The sequence below is a fragment of the Pan paniscus genome, chromosome 7 (genome assembly GCF_029289425.2).
Source record: "Pan paniscus chromosome 7, NHGRI_mPanPan1-v2.0_pri, whole genome shotgun sequence".
Taxonomy (NCBI): domain Eukaryota; kingdom Metazoa; phylum Chordata; class Mammalia; order Primates; family Hominidae; genus Pan; species Pan paniscus.
In genome coordinates, this window is record NC_073256.2 from 90760828 (window position 1) to 90780534 (window position 19707).

A 19707-nucleotide genomic window follows, 5' to 3' on the forward strand; every position below is an offset into this window, starting at 1 on the left:
CACAACATTGTCTTGTATTTCCTGTTGTGAAAGACTAAATAGCTTGGTCCCGTGGAGGCAGGAAATTAGTATTTGAGGGTTTTAATTTTGATAGGAATCAAATATATTTTATATATATATATATTTGATTCAAATATATATATATATATATATAGCTCTATGCTATTATCTATATGTTTTTGAGATCAATAATGAAAAGAGATTACCTGAAGAATGGTGTTGATTTGGTTAATACCTGATGGTAATATGGATTTAGCATAAAACTGATGATGTATTCTTATATTGCTACTTGTCTACTTTAGTAAGTGTTTAAAAAGAAAATTAAGTGTTCATAGACTTGAAAGATACCAGAAATGATGGCTGCTGCTGCTGATGCCTATATGAAAATAATTAACATTTCTGTATTTTTACCTTCAGCAAATATCAGTCTGCTAATTCCTTCACAGTCTCTAAAGTAACAGGTTAGCACATTCTTCATCTTATTTTCTTAGTACTGTGTAGTATGTTACTGCTTTCAAAGGATTCACTCATTGTTTTGTGTTTTAATTCTTCAGTTCAGGCTGTGACTTGTGAAACAACTGTGGAACAGCTCTGTCCATTTCATAAGCCTGCTTCACATTGCCCAAGGTAAACCAGTGTACACATAGGGGGCTTTGGCCCTGTGATAACTGTTTTTGCCTGAAATTCTGATGTCTCTGGGATTCAAAAGTTGTATAATCTTGAACTTCTAAGCAGGAGGGAGCAATGAAACATCATAAACTACATGCACTCCAGGCAGGCCTAGTGTACTTTCTCAAAATGCAAAAGTATTCTTTGCTATTTCATAATGTCAGGGTTTATGCATGTAATCTGTATGTTCATCTGTGATACAAAGAGTGCTTTATTAGTCTGCTGTGGCTGCTGTAACAAAATAGCATAGACTGGGTGGTGTAAACAACAGAAATTTATTTCTCACAGTTCTGGAGGTTGAGAAGTTCAAGATCAAGGTGCTGGCTGATTCAGTTCCTGATGAGGGCTCTCTTCCTGGTCTACAGATGGCCACCTTCTCTGTGTCCTCACATGGTGGAGGGAGAAAGAGAGCTCACTCTCTTACATCCCTTCTTATAAGGACACTAATCCTGTTGGATGAGGAGCCTACCCTTATGACCTCATTTAACATTAATTATCTTCATAAAGGCCCTGTCTCCAAGTTAGTCAAATTGGGGATTGAGACTTCAACATATGAACTTTGAAGGGACAAAATCATTCAGTTCATAACGATTTCTTACAACAGAAACTAAAGTGGCATAACTCATATTTTAACATCATTATCCAGTTTTTTAAATTAGATCAATCTGATTGCATTTGGTAAGTTAAAAAGCCCATCCACACTACTTTTAAAAACTAGTAATGAGATTTAAAGATATAATTGTAATTTGACAAAACATTTTTGTCTAAAAATTTAAGGAGCTTAATTTTTATGGAAAAGTTTATCTACTTTGGAAAAACATCATTACTTACCCTTTTAAAATGAAAGCAACGTTTCACTTAAAGAATGGGATTGGCTGTTCACAAGGTACATAACGGAATCTTTATAACGGAAGACTGTGATCTTCATATAACAGAGTACTTCATTTTCTGTCAGTTTCTAAGTTACAGATGTGATATAAACAATAAATGTCCTCACATACAAATAGCCTGTTTCCTTTCAAATCATTTGTCTCTACTAATGCAAGACTGCTGTTGTAATATTTTTGGTCAGCTAACTTGGTGCATGCTAATTGAGAATTTTAAAATTCTTCAGCTTGTGCATTGGCTGAAATCAGCAGATTACCAAGTATGTAGGATAATTTGAGGGCCTCTTACTGGGTGAGGTGCATCATATACTTTTTACCATTTGACCACCAATGAATTATATGCTGAATATTTTTGTGATAAAAATACAATCTCCTGTTACTAAAGCTTGACTAATTATCCTCTTATAAGGCTCACACATTTGATTAGATCATTGTTTGCTCTGTAGTCTTAGTCAATTTTGGAGAAATATTTTTTTCAGAATTCTCAAGACCCCTACACTTACAGATTGCAGTTTTATAGAAAAAAGTAAAGATGTATTGCTAGGTGAAGCTGGTAAATTTTAGCATCATAATATGTGAAAAAAACCCAGGAACTTTAGAATTTAAATTTATAAATATGTATTAAATACCTACTAAGTACGAATATTATGCCTAGCCTTATGTCAGCCATGTGACTAGGTTTATGAGGACCAAATAATAAGGAGAGTCTCTGTAGAGCATTCTGACATAAAGGCTCTCACTAGTAGATGCTCAATAAAGGGTAATTTTGTAACTACAAAACAAACTATATCAATATTATTGCAAAAGGGATAAATCAAGTAAAGCATTAATAAAAAGCTCCCTATTTCTTGGCTTGTTTCAGAAAGCAAAACATCGAAATAAGGAAAATGATATAAATTTTTAAAATTCATTTTAGCCTTTACTGTTACCAACATAATAAATCCATAGAGATGACAATTTATGCATAATATTGACCTTAAGTAGTCTGAAAAGCTTCTCGCTTTTTTTTTATTTCAGTGAAACAAAATTGTCATTTGTTTCTCCTGTGTAAAATTTGTAATAGTTTTGGCCAGGCATGGTGGCTCACGCCTGTAATCCCAGCACTTTGGGAGGCTGAGGTGGGTGGATCACGAGGTCAGAAGATCGAGACCATCCTGGCTAACACGATGAAACCCCATCTCTACTAAAAATACAAACAAAAATTAGCCGGGCGTGGTGGCGGGTGCCTGTAGTCCCAGCTACTCCAGAGGCTGAGACAGGAGAATGGCGTGAACCCGGGAGGCCGAGCTTGCAGTGAGCTGAGATCGCGCCACTGCACTCCAGCCTGGGCGAAAGGGCGAGACTCTGTCTCAGAAAAAAAAAAAAAGAAAAAAAATTGTAATAGTTTCATAAACTGGGTTATAATGATATTATTTATATGACAGGTTATAACTTTTAGGGAACCATGTAGTTGGTATATTTCTTTTAGAATTTCATATGACTTAAGTAGGCTGAGGCATAGTCTATTCTGGAGAAAAAATGACAATAAATAAATTAATGAAATTAGCTCAAGAAGACCTCGAAGAAACAAGATTCCTGCAAGTCATGTCCTTGAAAGTTTCCATGTCTAGTAGAACGATTCAAAATAAACTATCTAACTATTATTTAGTAACCATTTGGTGGCTATGTAGTAATTATTACTTAGTGTCTTATAAAAATTATAAGAAATGTTATCCAGTTTTACATATACCTATAAACAATTAGATCTTTAAAATTTACTGAATGCTCAAGATGTAAAAGTAGATATTAAAGTATGTCAGCATTTTCATTCAAAGTTTACCGGCAAATTGTAGGTAAAAAAAAAAAAAAAAAAAAAGTTTACCGGACCAGTACCTACCTTCTCAGTAGTATGTAACAAGCTGTTAAAAACAGATTGGAATACAAACAAGCAAAAAACTTCCCCCAATCTTTGTTTTACCTGAACTCATCTAAGTAGAAACTAACTCAACTTGGACTACTGACTTTGGCATTCCACAAACGAGAAGCTGAATATGGGCAAGATAAAGTTTGCAGAGCATGCAGAGCAAGTGATTTTACAGCCATAAGGATGATGGTGAATGCCTAGCAGTTCTCAAATACAATAAGATCAGTTTCCAGTCAAAGGGGACACCCTTCTTCCTGCAGAAACCCCAGACAGCATCTTTTATAACAATCAAGCCTTTAATTCAAAGTTATAGAAACTCAGATGGATTTATTATATTTAAATGGTTCTGGTTTCCATGTTATGTGAAGTATATACACTCTAGAGTATACAGTGTTATACAAATTTTAGAAATAAAAACTATAACTATTTCTTAGAAGCTATGTTAAGGAAGATCTGCTTCAATTGGCAAGGGTAGTTTCAACTGAAGTATATTTAGAATACTTTTAGGAAAATTGTTGATGCTATCATCCACTAATGATTATCATGTAGTTATGTTAACAGTCTCATTTACTACTTAAAATTGTGTGTTTTCCAGTTTTAGTTTGTGTTTCCTTTTAGTGATGAGTGTGTGTGTGTGTGTGTGTGAATGCAGACGAGCCACTTGATTAAAAGTAAAGTGCCGTTTGCCAGTTTTTTGAACTTTGGGAGTAGATTTTTAAAAATATCATGTGATTGATTAAATATTGATAATTGGATCCTACGTTTCAATAAAAAGCTTTTGGTCATATTGTATTAGAGCCTGAACAACAAAGAAAGTGTTTGGAAATGTCTTTGAAGTGAGCTAAGCCAACCAGATATCAGTAAGGCAGTAGGATTTCTGGAGGAAGTGCATTCCATGCAGAGAGGAAGATAAATGCAAAGGCTCTAAGGCAGAAGCCTATTGTGTGTGTTTGAGGAATAACCATTAGGCCCATGTGACTGGAGCAGGGTGAGAAAGTGGGAAAGGAGTAAGATATAAAGTTGGAAAGGCAGTGAGGATAGAAGATGCAGGGCTTATTGACCTTCCTGAGGCTCTTGTCATTTACTCTGAATGTGATGGAAGCCACTGGAATATTTGGAGCAGAGGAATGATGTGTTTGGACTTGTACATTTGTTGTTGTTGTTGTTTTGTTTTGTTTTGAGATGGAGTCTTGCTGTGTTGCCCAGGCTGGAGTGCAGTGGCATGATCTCAGCTCACTGCAACCTCCGCCTCCCAGGTTCCAACAATTCTCCTGCGTCAGCCTCCCAAGTAGTGGGATTACAGGCACCCAGGACCATGCCCGGCTAATTTTTGTATTTTTAGCAGAGACGGGGTTTCACCATGTTAGCCAGGCTTGTCACAAACTCCTGACCTCAGGCGATCCACCCACCTCGGCCTCCCAGAGTGCTGGGATTACAGGCACGAGCCACTGCGCCTGGCTGGACTTGTACGTTTTAATATAAGTATGGAAAACAGATTGGAGAGGGCCAAATTGGAAGCAGGGAGACCATAGAAGAAAAATAGAAGAGCCTATTGCAGTAAGTTAGACAGTAGATGATAGAGCCCAGAGTTACTATGATTGAGGTGCTTGGGGATGCTCTGATCTTGGATATGTTTTCATGTATAGCCAATGGAAATTGCTGATGGGTTGAATGTAAGGTGTGAGATTAAGGGAGGGATTGAGGATAGAAAGGTTTCTGGCCTGAGCACTTGGAATCATGGAGGTGCCATTTATTGCAATGGGAAGCCTATGGAAAGAACAGATTTGGGAACTAGAGAAGGAGATTAGGAATTTGGTTCCATACATGGTAAGTTTGAGATGTTTATTATAGCTAAGTGGAGATGTTGAATAAGCAGTAGGATATTCAAGTATGGAATTAAGAGATGTCCCAACTGGAAATGTAAATTTGGAAATCAGCCATTTAAAGATGATAATTAAAACTATGAAATTGGATGAGATTCCAAAGATGTGAATATAAAGAAGAGAAACTATGAGATGTATGAGGCAGACAATGATTTCAGATTTTCCAAGTTATTGGTTTACTAAATTCTACAGATACATTGGGTACCAACTTCTCATACATTGAGATGCTTTCTGATGTTTCTTTTGGCTTCAAATCCCCACATTAGAAAGCTTCCTAACTAATTTTTTTTAAATGACATTTATGCCAAAAGATAGATAAACAGAAGCAATTGTGTCTACTGCTTGGGCTTGTACAATTGACCTATTTCAGGAGAAAAAATGAGTAGGGTTTAGAATGTTGAGCTTACTTTGTGTATGCATATCTGTGGTTTTACTAATAAGAAAGACTTAAGTAACCACCTTACTTAATATATATATAATATATTATTTTTTTCAGAGTATACTGTCCTCGTAACTGTATGCAAGCAAATCCACATTATGCTCGTGTAATTGGAACTCGAGTTTATTCTGATGTAAGTATCCTAATTTATACAGCTCTTAACATTCATGTATATATATAAATGTATAGACACATTTAAATGTATATATGTACATTTATATACAGAGTGAAGAAACAGACTTTGTTAATGTGCATTCTCAGAAGAGTTAAACATCCATATCACTGAAAAATTAATATCCATATGTACCATATGAGTGTATAATTATTTGACAAAATTTTTCTTCACTTTCTCCCCATATGTTTTATATAAGACACATAATGAAATAGTCTGTAGTTATTGTTGGGAAGGAAAATGTGTTTTGTTTTTCTTTTGATTCTTTAGTATTTGAAGTCTGAACTGGATAATTAAGAATTTGTCAAAAGTTGAAACAATATCTTCACTGCCAAACGGCCATTTAAAATGTAGCATAGAGTCATAAAGATGCTACATTAAAATATATGCAAAAGAACTAGTTGAGGGGATGTTGTAAGAGATGACTTTAGTGGGGTTGGACAAGGAATATGAGCTGTGATGGCCCAGGCTGGAGTGCAGTGGCATGATCATATCTCAGTTTAACCTCAAACTCGGGCTCAAGTGATCCTCCTGCCTCAGCCTCCCAAGTAACTAGAAGAACAAATACATGACACCATGCCTGGCTCTTTTTCTGTTGTTGTAGAGATGGGGTCTCACTGTGTTGCCCAGGCTGGTGTGGCCTCAAGCAGTCCTCCTGCCTTGGCCTTCCAAGGTGCCAGGCCTGTTAAGTGCTTGTTGAGCCAGGTTTTTAGTGTTGGTTGGTAAAGAGGATCAGGGAACGTGTTCTAGTGGGATAAGTGACATTTACAAAGTAACGGAGTTAAGAGTCAACGAGCTGCACATCAGACTAGCAGATAGCTTTGTCTCTAAGCTGCTGAGAATCGGAACGAAAAGGGGCTTCAACCAAGTTAGTCTGAGAGAGAGAGGAATCCAGCTCACATCAGTGTGTAGACAAAGTCTGAAAGTGCATGCTGATGAGTTTACGTTTTATGAGGCAAACACTTAGAAACCATTACAGATTTCTAAGCCAGAGAGTTACAAATGCAAATTTAGGAAATGTCTTATGCACATATTCAATAGAATATTAAGGGAATTTGATCATGTAAAGAGGCCTGAATATGTACATTACCACCTATTTCTCTTGGTGAGCTTACTTACCAAGATTTTTTTCAGTTCAGCTTTACCTTTGCAGTTATTCTCCAATTCTGAGTCTCTCTCAAGCTTCAGATTTGCACTGGTCTTATGTGCCACTGAAAAGTCCTGCTGGTATCTTGAATGTACTAGTCTTCACATTTGTGCTTATATTCTTGCCTCTGTTGAAATACAGTATTTTTGCAAATTTTATGTCAAAACTGTGGTCATTCTTCAAAACCTAAATTATTGCCACTTTCTCTGTGAGGGTGCGTTGCTGGACCTTCCAACCCAAGTATGAAGTTGCCCTTATTTCAACCCCTATAACTTCATTTTTTCCTTTTGGCACTTAGCTTGTTGTATTGGATATTATGATTATTACCCTATCTCTTTTATTAGTTTGTAAGTTTCTCAAGGGCAGCAGCTGGGTTATTCATTCATCATTTTGTGATCACTAATTTGATGTCTGCCAAGCTGTGAACAAGACAGGCATGTCCTGCCTCAACGGAGCTTAGAGCACATAGTTAAGTCAGGTATTAACCAAGTACCTTGCACATAAATATTTGTTGAAACAAGTAGATTAATAAATATATAGGAATATGCATATCTGAACTCAACAGAGATTTCCAAAGAAATCATACTTTTCAGATTTTCCCTTTAAGCAGGAGAACTTCTAATTTTAGTCATGTCTAGTGAAAGTCTTTCAAAATATCCCGTATACTTCTATGTCTTTAAAGTCATCTATTTGCTAGAGTTAAGGTTTTGTTGGAACTCATATCTTGAGATCATTTTATCGTTCTATCCTCAGTGAAATGGCTGCATAATATGTGTCTTATATAGGTCCTTTGAAGAGTAAGTTGGAAATATAAAGATTACTGTTAAATGGCAAGTACGAAATCAGAGATCCAATCGTTAATAGCCAGTCTTCCTGGCCCTACAAAATACATTATCTCTCCAAATAAAGGATGGAAATGTGAGAATCAATCAGCCAGACTCCCTCCCTCCTTCCCTCCCTCCTTCCTTTCTCTTTCTTTCCTTCCATTTATAGAGCTAGACCTTGTACATTCTGTTCCTTTGAACTTTTATAGTTTATTATATATTTCTGCATTCATTAAAAAAATTCTATTTTTACAGATAATTCTTTTCATCATATATTAGTTTTAAAAAAGTCTGAGTATGAAAAGAAAATGTCTTCTGACCTTTGAACTCAAATAGGGATGCCTGCTGAATCTATAATTGCAGGCAATACAATAGTCTCAAAACATATTAAATACTTGGACTTAGTAAATGTTATATCTAAGCACTTTTGTTGCCTTGGGAAAAATGCTGATTAATATCCTTTTAACAGAACAAATACTGAAATGTGCACGGAATTATTTTTAATTCCATCTGTTAAGAACCATATTGGAGGCAAATATAATTCAATGGGACTTTAAGTGTTGAAGAAAATGTCTTTGAGTAAGGATGCAGGTTTTAGATACATGGTATTTTGCGATACAGCAAAAGCATGGAAAGGATTAAACAGCTTGGCATTCAGACTCTGATCTAGTAAATACTGACTGATGCTCTAGAGTTCACAACACAGTAATAATGCAAGGTCATGTAAGATATACATGCTTATTTTAAAAAGCATATTAAATCACTCACATGTGCATAGAGATAAGAAAAGAACACACCACTGGGATCAGAAAAGACCCATGGGCATTTGACATGGATTGCTTTATACTGAAACAGTTCAAATATTGTCTTTGGTTGGATTTCCTTGGATTGTACTTAGTTGCTGACAAATTTTGGTAAAACATTTGGACTAAAGCAAATGTTAAAATCTTGAGAAGATTTTAATGGGCCAAAAGAAATGATCTGACTTTTAGAATTCAGTAGTTTTAAAAATTCAAAAGTATTGGACCTGAAACAACAATTTTCTTCTCCATAGAAATCCCATTCAATTCAGATTATATGACTAGTGCAATGTAATCATAGGACTTTCCTAGTATTTCATGTCAGACCATTCAAACTAAGTTGACAGGCATTACAAATCTAGGTAGAAGCTATGATGATTCTTCATTTTTTTCTTTTTAGGGTTATTCTTTTAGGCAAAGTTTCTCTGTGTAGATTATATTATTTACTAAGAAAAAAACTGCCCCATTTCTTGTATTTTGGAAGAGGGGCCATAGTCATATGCAGAACTATGGTGGAGTTTGTATTAGGCAAAAGTGAACATACATGAGGGATGAATAATCTAACCTATGAACATTTGGTCAGAGTGAGCCCAGTATAGAACAAAGGCTAAAATTTAAGAATGACAAGCAGGACCTAGAAGAGATAAAAGAAGCTAATTTGCTTTTTATTGCTTTGATACTCTAAAGCCTACTGTTTGGACAGAACAGGTGTTTGCTAGATTAGATTGGGGAGGGGTCTTACCGTTGCAGTCACCTTTAAGGTTGGCCTTCAGGCTTGCTCCAAATTGGCTTTGACTTTGTGACGTTTCAAACACTCTTTTATGCACAAAACCTCATCCTGTAGCTGCTCACTGACTATCCATGACATCAGGATGTCAGCGACTTCAGTCTATTAATAATAGAAGAATAGGCTGGACAAGTCCAGCAGGAATTTCCAATAATGGCAGTTTGTTTCTTTACCTTCTCAGCTGTCCAGTATCTGCAGAGCAGCAGTACATGCTGGAGTGGTTCGAAATCACGGTGGTTATGTTGATGTAATGCCTGTGGACAAAAGAAAGACCTACATTGCTTCTTTTCAGAATGGAATCTTCTCAGAAAGGTAAAAACAAAACATATGTATGTATACTTTTAAATACCATCTATCACTGTATTCATGATTGCTTTGCAGTTGACCCACTTTAATATTTTTAATTTTTTTCAAAGTTAAGTGGCAGAGCCAGTGTGTTCCTTTGCACACTTGTGTACCAGTCAGCCTTCCAGGGATGGGAGAAGCTGTAGTACCAGAGGTGCCTGTCTCCTGCAGGCTTATAAAAATCAACATGAAAATCGGATTACAAGTCAGAACTACTCTTTTGTTAATTGATCTTATAATTAGGAACTTTCTTTCATCCTCTTTTGGATTTTCTAGATTAGTTTTATATTTAATTCTTTCTAGGTGAGCAAGGCACAGAATATTTCTCTAATCCAGTTATCTGATAAAGTATTTGACAAAAACAATGTCTGATTTTCCCTAGAACCAAATTGTCTTATTGATTTGAAGTTGGACGCCTAGTGTGATATAAATGAACTCTTTCAGGTCATTTTTCATATTATTTAACCCACCCACTAGTGTCATATATTTTGGTGATTTGAGAAAATTCATGTAACTCACTTTATCAGGTATCAATAAATATTAAAATAAATGAAGCAATGGTGATTTTTAAAATCATTATTACTTGTAAAAGTAATATTAAAAGTCCTATTTATTTGTATATAGAAAAATCCCTAACTTTTAGATATTTCCTGGGTTCTTCAAAATTGCCAATGGAGAGCACACACATGTACACCAAAGGATGTGTCATACGGGGTATCTAGATTACCTTCAACATAACCATCTGGGTGTCATCCTCGCAAAAATACAAATCTGCATTATCTGTTTTCATATTAGACTATATCAAGACGTAAGTGTTGAGAAAGTGACATTTCTACAACCTGCTCATGGCCTCCTTAAACAGAATAATATATAAAATGGATCTTTGAGTTATAAAATTGGATATGCAATTTTATAAGCTAAACTGAGTGATATGGTTTTATTTATGCTTCAAAATTCTTAGATTTATTTTAAAACTATAAAACAATAGGTGATATCCTAATAAAACAGTATAATAATTATTTTTGAGTACCTACTATGAATATTCCAGATGTTAGATGCTCCTAAGCACTCTAAGTATGTTAGCTCAGCTTCGACAGCCCTGAAATGTCAGGCCTATACCCGGAGATATGTGTGTGTGTGTGTGTGTGTGTGTATGTATGTATATGTATGTGTGTCTGTGTATATATGTATGTGTGTATATATGTGTGTATATGTATATGTGTGTGACTATAATGTGTGAGTATGCATATGTGTATGTGTATGTATATACGTGTGTTTCTGTGTATATATGTGAATGTGTATATATACACACACATATATAGATACGTATATACACTTCTGTATACACATATACATATACATATATATATATGTTAACTGAGACTCTGAGGGGTTAAATGGTGTGCCCAAGTTCATATAACTTGTAAATCTCAAAGCTCAGATTTAGTCTGTAGGCTCAGAGATATGTGTTATTCCAGTATTTAACTGTGTACAAAAAGGAAACACACCAAACACATTCATTTTTCTAAGGCACTCAGTCAGTTTGTTTCTCATAAATAAAATGGCTTTGGATTGGCCATCTACTTGCATGAAAAACCTGGCATGCATGCATGCACATGTTTGTGTGTGCGCACTTGTGATACCCTTATTTTTGCTCACTCAAATTCTCTCCCTTTTTTCTTGTATGAATAAATATATAAAAGATATTTCACTTTGTCTCTTTCTTAGTATTTATTTTATTGATCTCCAAAAGTCTTTTGTAATTATTAAGAAAATAAAACTTTATGTAAAAGCTTCAAAAGCTTACAGTTGATTTGAATAAATAATGATTAATGGTACTACCAATCTGTTTTAACTTTTAGACATTTAAACAAAACATACCATGATTTATGTTGCTAAATAAATATAAACAATTTAATAAAGAGTAAAATTTATGAGTCTGCATTACTTTTAACTTCTATTTAAAAGTACTTTCAAAATGAGATTGAATGCTGTGTGTGTGTGTGTGTATTTTTTCATTTCAGTGAAGATATTCTTAGGTCTTTCAGATTTGACCATTAAATATCCTTACTAACATTTTCCTTGAAATTATAGATGTTAAGAGTATTAATCTGTATGATAGCAACGTAATTTAAATTTTGTCAGACTTGGGCAATGATAATAAGCTAGCACTCTAGAGTATTGCCTAAGTATCAGCTATCTTTTTAGCTTGTAACCGTGCATATCAGTTGTAAATCTGAGTCTCAGTATTCCCCATTAAAATTGAATAACAGCTGCTGAACTCTGCTTTATTAGAATGAAAGGAGGTAATATAGGAAAACATGATCTAGAATCTGTGAAGTTCTGTGGAGACTACTATTATTACCATTACACATCATCTTAAACGTCATTAGTAAACTTGCAGCCCAGCATAGAACCAAGAGTTAAAAGAGTTATGTCATCCTCATTCGAGCTTTCCAATAACTATAAATTATAGTAGCCTAAGAAAGTTGACCATCTGGATTCGTAGAGCTGCTTTCTTGACTGTAAGAAAGCATGATTTGTAAGAAGGATTATGTATAGAGCTGACATCAATATACTTTTTGTATTTTTTTTTTTTTTTTGCAGTTTACAGAATCCTCCAGGAGGAAAGGCATTCAGAGTGTTTGCTGTTGTGTGAAACGGAATACTTGGAAGAGGATCATAAAGACTATTCCAAATGAAATATTTCTGAATTTTGTATAAAACTGTAACATTACTGTACAGAGTACATCAACTATTTTCAGCCCAAAAAGGTGCCAAATGCATATAAATCTTGATAAACAAAGTCTATAAAATAAAACATGGGACATTAGCTTTGGGAAAAGTAATGAAAATATAATGGTTTTAGAAATCCTGTGTTAAATATTGCTATATTTTCTTAGCAGTTATTTCTACAGTTAATTACATAGTCATGATTGTTCTACATTTCATATATTATATGGTGCTTTGTATATGCCACTAATAAAATGAATCTAAACATTGAATGTGAATGGCCCTCAGAAAATCATCTAGTGCATTTAAAAATAATCGACTCTAAAACTGAAAGAAACCTTATCACATTTTCCCCAGTTCAATGCTATGCCATTACCAACTCCAAATAATCTCAAATAATTTTCCACTTAATAACTGTCAAGTTTTTTTTCTGTTAATTTAGGCATATAGAATATTAAATTCTGATATTGCACTTCTTATTTTATATAAAATAATCCTTTAATATCCAAATGAATCTGTTAAAATGTTTGATTCCTTGGGAATGGCCTTAAAAATAAATGTAATAAAGTCAGAGTGGTGGTATGAAAACATTCCTAGTGATCATGTAGTAAATGTAGGGTTAAGCATGGGCAGCCAGAGCTTTCTATGTACTGTTAAAATTGAGGTCACATATTTTCTTTTGTATCCTGGCAAATACTCCTGCAGGCCAGGAAGTATAATAGCAAAAAGTTGAACAAAGATGAACTAATGTATTACATCACCATTGCCACTGATTTTTTTTTAAAATGGTAAATGACCTTGTATATAAATATTGCCATATCATGGTACCTATAATGGTGATATATTTGTTTCTATGAAAAATGTATTGTGCTTTGATACTAAAAATCTGTAAAATGTTAGTTTTGGTAATTTTTTTTCTGCTGGTGGATTTACATATTAAATTTTTTCTGCTGGTGGATAAACATTAAAATTAATCATGTTTCAAAGTTTTATTTTCAGTTCCTTTTGCATGCCTATTTTGATTTAGAAATCACTTTAAGATAAATGAACAAAATTATTGTAAGTCTTCTAAACTTGGTTTATTGACGTTAGTATAAATAACATACTTAATACCAGATGTCTACAAAATCGACCTGATTATTTAGGTATTTGTATGTGAAAGAGAAACACATATTTAGAAACACAGCAAGGGAGATTTTGAATAAAGAGAGAGATGAATTTATAAAGTAGGAAAAAAAGAATCTGAAAGATACAAAGTGATTATAAAAGAATTGACAGGACAATAAATACTTCAAATACTTTTAGAAAGTAAATGAGTAGGAGTTTAGGAGGGATAAACGAGATAAATTCCATGCAATGATCAAGGAAAGCAAGAGAGCAGATAATACAAAAGAAAAAGAAGAAGGTTCACATAAATAGCTTCTGGAGTGCAAATTATAAAGACATCAACATTTTTGATCATATAATAAGTATCGGCTTAGAGCTAAGTGGTTCCAAATACTGGTAATTAAAACAATGATGTATACGTTAAAGATTGCAAAACTTAAAAGCAGATTTTTATGGGAACTTTTTTCGAAAGGATACATGACCACCTTCTTAAATAGTATGACTTTACATAGACTCTTTTTCTGGTCCTTACTGCTCCTCCCACAACAGGGAAGCCCCATCAGTTCTGTCAGTATACGGTTTTCTTCTATTTGCCATTAGTTTAGATCTCCATCATCAATTCCACTTACTATTGTAATATCTTCAGCTGGAGCCTCTTTGTGTCTTTCTCCATTCCTTTTTAATACATTCGTATTTCCCAGCCCCAGAACCCTTGAAATTAACTCTTCCATGAGTTTTCATTGCTGAAGAAAAACCAAACATCCTTGTAAAAACATTTAAGAACTTCCATAGTCTTGTTCATATTGTTTACCTATCTTCTACACAAGGTGTGTCCTTGGGTAAGTTATTTAACTTCAATTTACCTTACCTGTAAAATGGAACAAATAATATCTCCTTAAGATTGCTCTACGAATTAATTGACACATTATGTGTGATGTACTTAAAGGAATAATAAACGCATAATATGTGGTCAGTGGACGCCATTTTCTATTATAATCATTTTTGTTATTTAATTTGGGGAAACTATTCATCTGTCATATACTATTGATCCTTTGGCACTTAAATAAATGTGAAATCCTCCAGGAATTTTCCTGTGATTCTCCTTGTAAGAATTAAATGCTCTCTAATATGATATCCTTTTAATTTGACCATTGTAATTATTTAATTTGTGTTTTATTCTTTAAAAGATAAGCTCTTTGAGAATGGTAATACTCTTACTCATCTCTCTACCCAAGAGCACAATTACCTCTGAGTTTTACTTCCTTGGACTCTACAAATGGTATATCAGTATTGTTGAGTGAGCATTCCAACAATTCCTAATTTTATTTTTGATGAAAATGAATATTTTTTCCACATTATAGTGTGAGGTCAACACAAAGTGCTATAGCTAGTGAAAATAGTTTATTGATAGATGTGGATTTAAAACAGATCAATGCTTGTAGAATAGTATTAATATCATTATTTTAGCATTTAAAGTTTACCAGACCATGTGTTACTTTAATACTTTTCATATATTAAAAAATAATTTTGTATTTTAAGCATAGTATTATGAAAATAAATTACTCTCCTAACCTTAGATAATTTGTATATTACAGGGTCCACTTTTCAATACTGTCCTCTAAAATGTTGACTGTTCTCTAGCTGTTCTAAAATGTTTTTAAAGAAATGTAAACTCTTCTAAATAGCATGGTGAGCCAAGCAAAGAAACAGCTATCATTTTTGCAAACATACCAAATTTCAGATTTGGACTTTAAGCTAATTCATTGCACAAAGAATTACATTGTTGGAGTTGATTTTAAAAACTTATCTGAGGTGACATTTCTACCCTGGCACCATAATATTCAGGAGCTGAAGAAATAGTTTAGTGAAATAATCTGATCCTCTTTTATTAATTTGTTGTAATTAAGTCGAAATTATATCAGTTTGAGATTTAAAAAAGGCAGGCAAACTCTTTAGAACACTGCTCTTATACTTAACAATTAGATATTCTCTACTTCCTTTTATCCCCCAATCCTTATGTCACCTTGCACGGAATTATCAGAACGTGAAACAATGCTGGTAAGCAAACATCCTTGCACTAGACCATTAAGTTACGAAAACTAATTTTCCAATGATTACTAACAAATATTTTCTGATTAAAACCATAGTGAATTGGCAATTATGTTTACCACTATACTGATGAAGATGAAAAGCAGAGGGCCTACACATGACTGTATCTGATAAGCTCAGTTTAAAAAAAAAAAAACGTGTACAGAAGATGAAGTAGAAATTAGAGATACTTATTTAAAAGGCATGAACTGATTGCAAATATCATTAGGGGCTGGATGTGGTGGCTTAAGCCTGTGGTCCCAGCACTTTGGGGGGCCGAGGTGAGCAGATCAGTTGAGCCCAGGAGTTTGAGACCAGTCTGTGCATGATGAAACCCCATCTCTACATAAATTAGCCAGGTGTGGTGGCGCCTGCCTCTAGTCCCAGCTACTTGGGAGGCTGAGATTGGAGGACCACCTGAGCCCAGGAAGTTGAGGCTACAGTGAGCCGTGATTGCACCACTGCACTCCAGTCTGGGCAACAGAGCAAGACCTGGTCTCAAAAAAAAAAAAAAAATTAATTAGACATGCTTTTAAAAAGCCTAGCCTGATTGAGTCCTTATGCTAAGACAGATAAGAATTTTTTACAAAATGATATGAGAGCAGCATGATTAGGTACAATATAACAAAAAACAGCCCCTTCTGAAGCTTTCTGCTTTCATTCATGCAAAAATTACTGAGTTCCTACAATCTGCTATAGATTTGTGCTGATCACTGTAGATATGTTTATAAACAAAAATGCCCTCAGGAAATTAGATTCTCGTGAGGAACACATACTAAGTAGATAATCACATGAATAAATATAGGAAACCATGGAGATTATAGAACTTTGTTACTACAAAGAAAATATTTATGGTACCATGGCAGTATTGAAAAGTAGGACTTAACCTTGCAGGAAGAGTAAAGATGACTTTCCTGAGGAACTGACATAAAGTTTAGAAGAACTTAAGGATGAGTAGAAGTAACTTGGAAGGGGAATAATTTCTTACATAAATAAACACAATGCAAAATACCTTATGGCAGGAATAGTCTAGAAACAACAGCAATAAAAAGCTGAAGGCATGCTGTACGTGAGTCTGGACACGTAAGCGGGGGAGCAGAGAAAGGTTGAAAGAATCTCTTTCTTTAGGGTTAAAATGCACTGTTGGTGCTCTAACAGATGCCCAACATGAATAACACTATGACATGACACATAGCAGTATACTCAAAAGCCACTCAGGAATTCAGAGTTTGAGCACAGGAGCAAAGTATGTGATACATTCTGTATTAATAACAAACTTAGAGTTTCATAGCCCTTTACAATAAAGTTATTTAATACTCCTGGGATCTAGAGTTTGATTCTTAACATGATTAATATGTCTATAAGCAATGAATTGAAGATGATTGAGAGCAGGAAGAAGGATGACGTGTATTGAGAACCAACAATATTTTAGAAATATTGCTATACAACATTTAATGTATTTGGTTCTCACAACAAACTGTGAGATAATATTATTTTCCCATCCTTATGTCTCAGAATGTAGATTCTAAAAGGTTAAGCAACACTGTCTAGGGCCTTGAGTTTGGGAAATGTGATTCATGTCTCCATCTCTCTAAATCTAAAGCCCATCTCTTGCTACTGGATCACTCCTGCTGGACATTTCCATGGGGACAGGAAATAATTTCACTAGCTCTCCTTACATCAGGTTTAGAAATACTCTTATACAGAATTCTGTAATCTTTGAATATGCCATACATTTGTTAGATGTAGAAAGATCTGTAGAAGAGGAGTAGAGATTTAGCTTTCTTTAAAAGTAGACTATAAAAAATTTTAAAAAGAATATTGATTCAGGGAACACCAGGAAAGGATGAGGTTTGTGTTCCATAGATTTTGAATTAGTAAACTACTTTTTCAAGAAAATAGACTGAATTACTTCCCTTTCACCAATTCATAAAAAGGGAAATAAAGACAAATAAAAATGTTATGCTCATAAAAGCATGGATATCCTGAAAGTGGATGGCAGTTGAAATCATATTGACAATTCAGAACACATGGTGCCTCAGCTCAGAGCCCACCCAAGAGAAGGGTGCAGTTGAGGAGAAGGCTTCTCTTTATGGTACAGCCATAAAGCAAAGTGATTGAAGAATCTGCCTTCTGATTTTCATTCAGGTGGGCTCCTGGATTTCACTCTACCCTTCAACCCCACCCTGCCCACATGCCCTCAAATGAGTCCGCCAAATTAACATGCCATGATACACATAAAGAACTTTAAGTCAGACCTCTCTTATCCAGGTGACGGGCTGGCAAAGAGATACCTACTTTAATCAATCCAGTTCTTCAAACAGATATAAAAACAGACAAAATGAACTGTCAGACATAAGCACAGAAAAGCAAGCATCACATCAACTGACACCAGAAGCAGCAGATGTTTCAGAGAAAACAAAAGTACCTCAAAATCTTACCATCAATATCCTCAGGGGATACAGTACACCCATAAAACAAGAACAGACTAATATAGAAAAGAAACCATTAAAGAATAAGAAAACCATATTTTGGAAGACATTAAAGTAGTTAAAACTTAGCTATTGGACTTCAGGAAGCAAGAATGATGACATGCTTGGTGGTTGTGCCTAGAATGTAGGAATTCTGGGAGAAGCATTGAAGTGGAAAACATAACAAAATTTCTTGTCAAAGATAAAAATACAAAATGCATATAGATACCCACATACATGATAACATTAGATATTGTTAATAATTATGTAAAATTAGGCATAAACTGTGATGTAACAATGCATTTCTACTGAAAATTGTTGTTTCCATGTCAACTTTTCTTCTTTCTAGTTGGCTAATGCCATTCAAATTTCACTAAACTTTGCTTAAGCATAGTTTGCTCATATGTAATATGGGAATTATAATTACTTCCTCACAGGGTTGATAACAGAATTAAATTAAATAATAGAACATAGCTGAAATTACCTAGCACTTGCCAAACACTAACTAAATGATAGTTCCATATGCATATTGCATTTTCTCAGAGGTTGTGCGGATTTTATTTCAGATTTTCATGAACCATGTTCAATCATTTTAAATCAAATTTATTGAGGTATAATTTAAATAAAAAAGATGTATTTTCTAGAGTTTTATATTAATATATAGTATTACCGTCTTCTGCCTTGCCTTTCTTGCTCAGCATGTTTTTGAGATTTGTTCATATTGTTACATTTAGCAGTAATTTTCTTCTTTTTATGATTGAGTGGTATTTTATTATATGAATATCCATCAATTGTCTTATCTTTCACCTATTAACAGACACTATAATTGCTCCATCCTTTATTTAATACAAGTAGAGCTGTTAGAAACATTCATGTACAAGTCTTTGGGTATACATATATTTTCATTTTTAGAGTAAATAAGTAGAATTTCTGGGTCATATGGTAAATATACAATTAAAAGATTTTGCTGAACTGTTTTTCAAAGTGGTTGTGCCATTTTACATTCTCACAGTAAATGTAACAGAGCTTTCGTTTGCTCCACATGTTGGCAAACTCGTTGTTTTTCTATTTTAATTAGTCTTTTATATCTATTAAAATAATTTAAATAAATTAATTCCATTTGATATTTTTGATTTTAGTGATTCAACTGGTGTGTAATGCTATCTTATTGGAGTTTTATTTGGCATTTACCTGATGAATAATACCATTGAGCATCTTTTCATGTGTCATTTGTATATCTACTTTGTGAAATACCTGTTCAAATATTTTTCCCATTAAAAATTGGTTATCTTTTTATATTTAGATATAAATACATAAATACATATATATATGTATATCTTTTTAAAAGTTTATATATATATAGATGAACTATATAAAGTTTGAATATTTTCTTCCAGTTAGTGGCTTAACCCTTTTTTAATGACATCTTTTGAAGAACAAAAGTTTTAAATT

At 34.0% G+C, this 19707-nt stretch overlaps 1 protein-coding gene across 2 annotated transcripts in view; it reads left to right on the forward strand.

The window, feature by feature from the left end:
- CRISPLD1 (cysteine rich secretory protein LCCL domain containing 1) overlaps positions 1 to 19379 on the forward strand; it is a 54679-nt gene extending 35300 nt beyond the window's left edge. For both annotated transcript variants that reach the window (XM_003831302.6, XM_008956677.4), the window contains 5 exons: positions 418 to 461; positions 555 to 627; positions 5839 to 5914; positions 9693 to 9823; positions 12464 to 19379. In XM_003831302.6, the coding sequence (XP_003831350.1) occupies positions 418 to 461; positions 555 to 627; positions 5839 to 5914; positions 9693 to 9823; positions 12464 to 12515 (376 nt within the window). In that variant the 3' untranslated portion in view covers positions 12516 to 19379. The remainder of the gene's footprint in view (positions 1 to 417; positions 462 to 554; positions 628 to 5838; positions 5915 to 9692; positions 9824 to 12463) is intronic.
- The last annotated feature ends 328 nt before the right edge of the window (positions 19380 to 19707 follow it).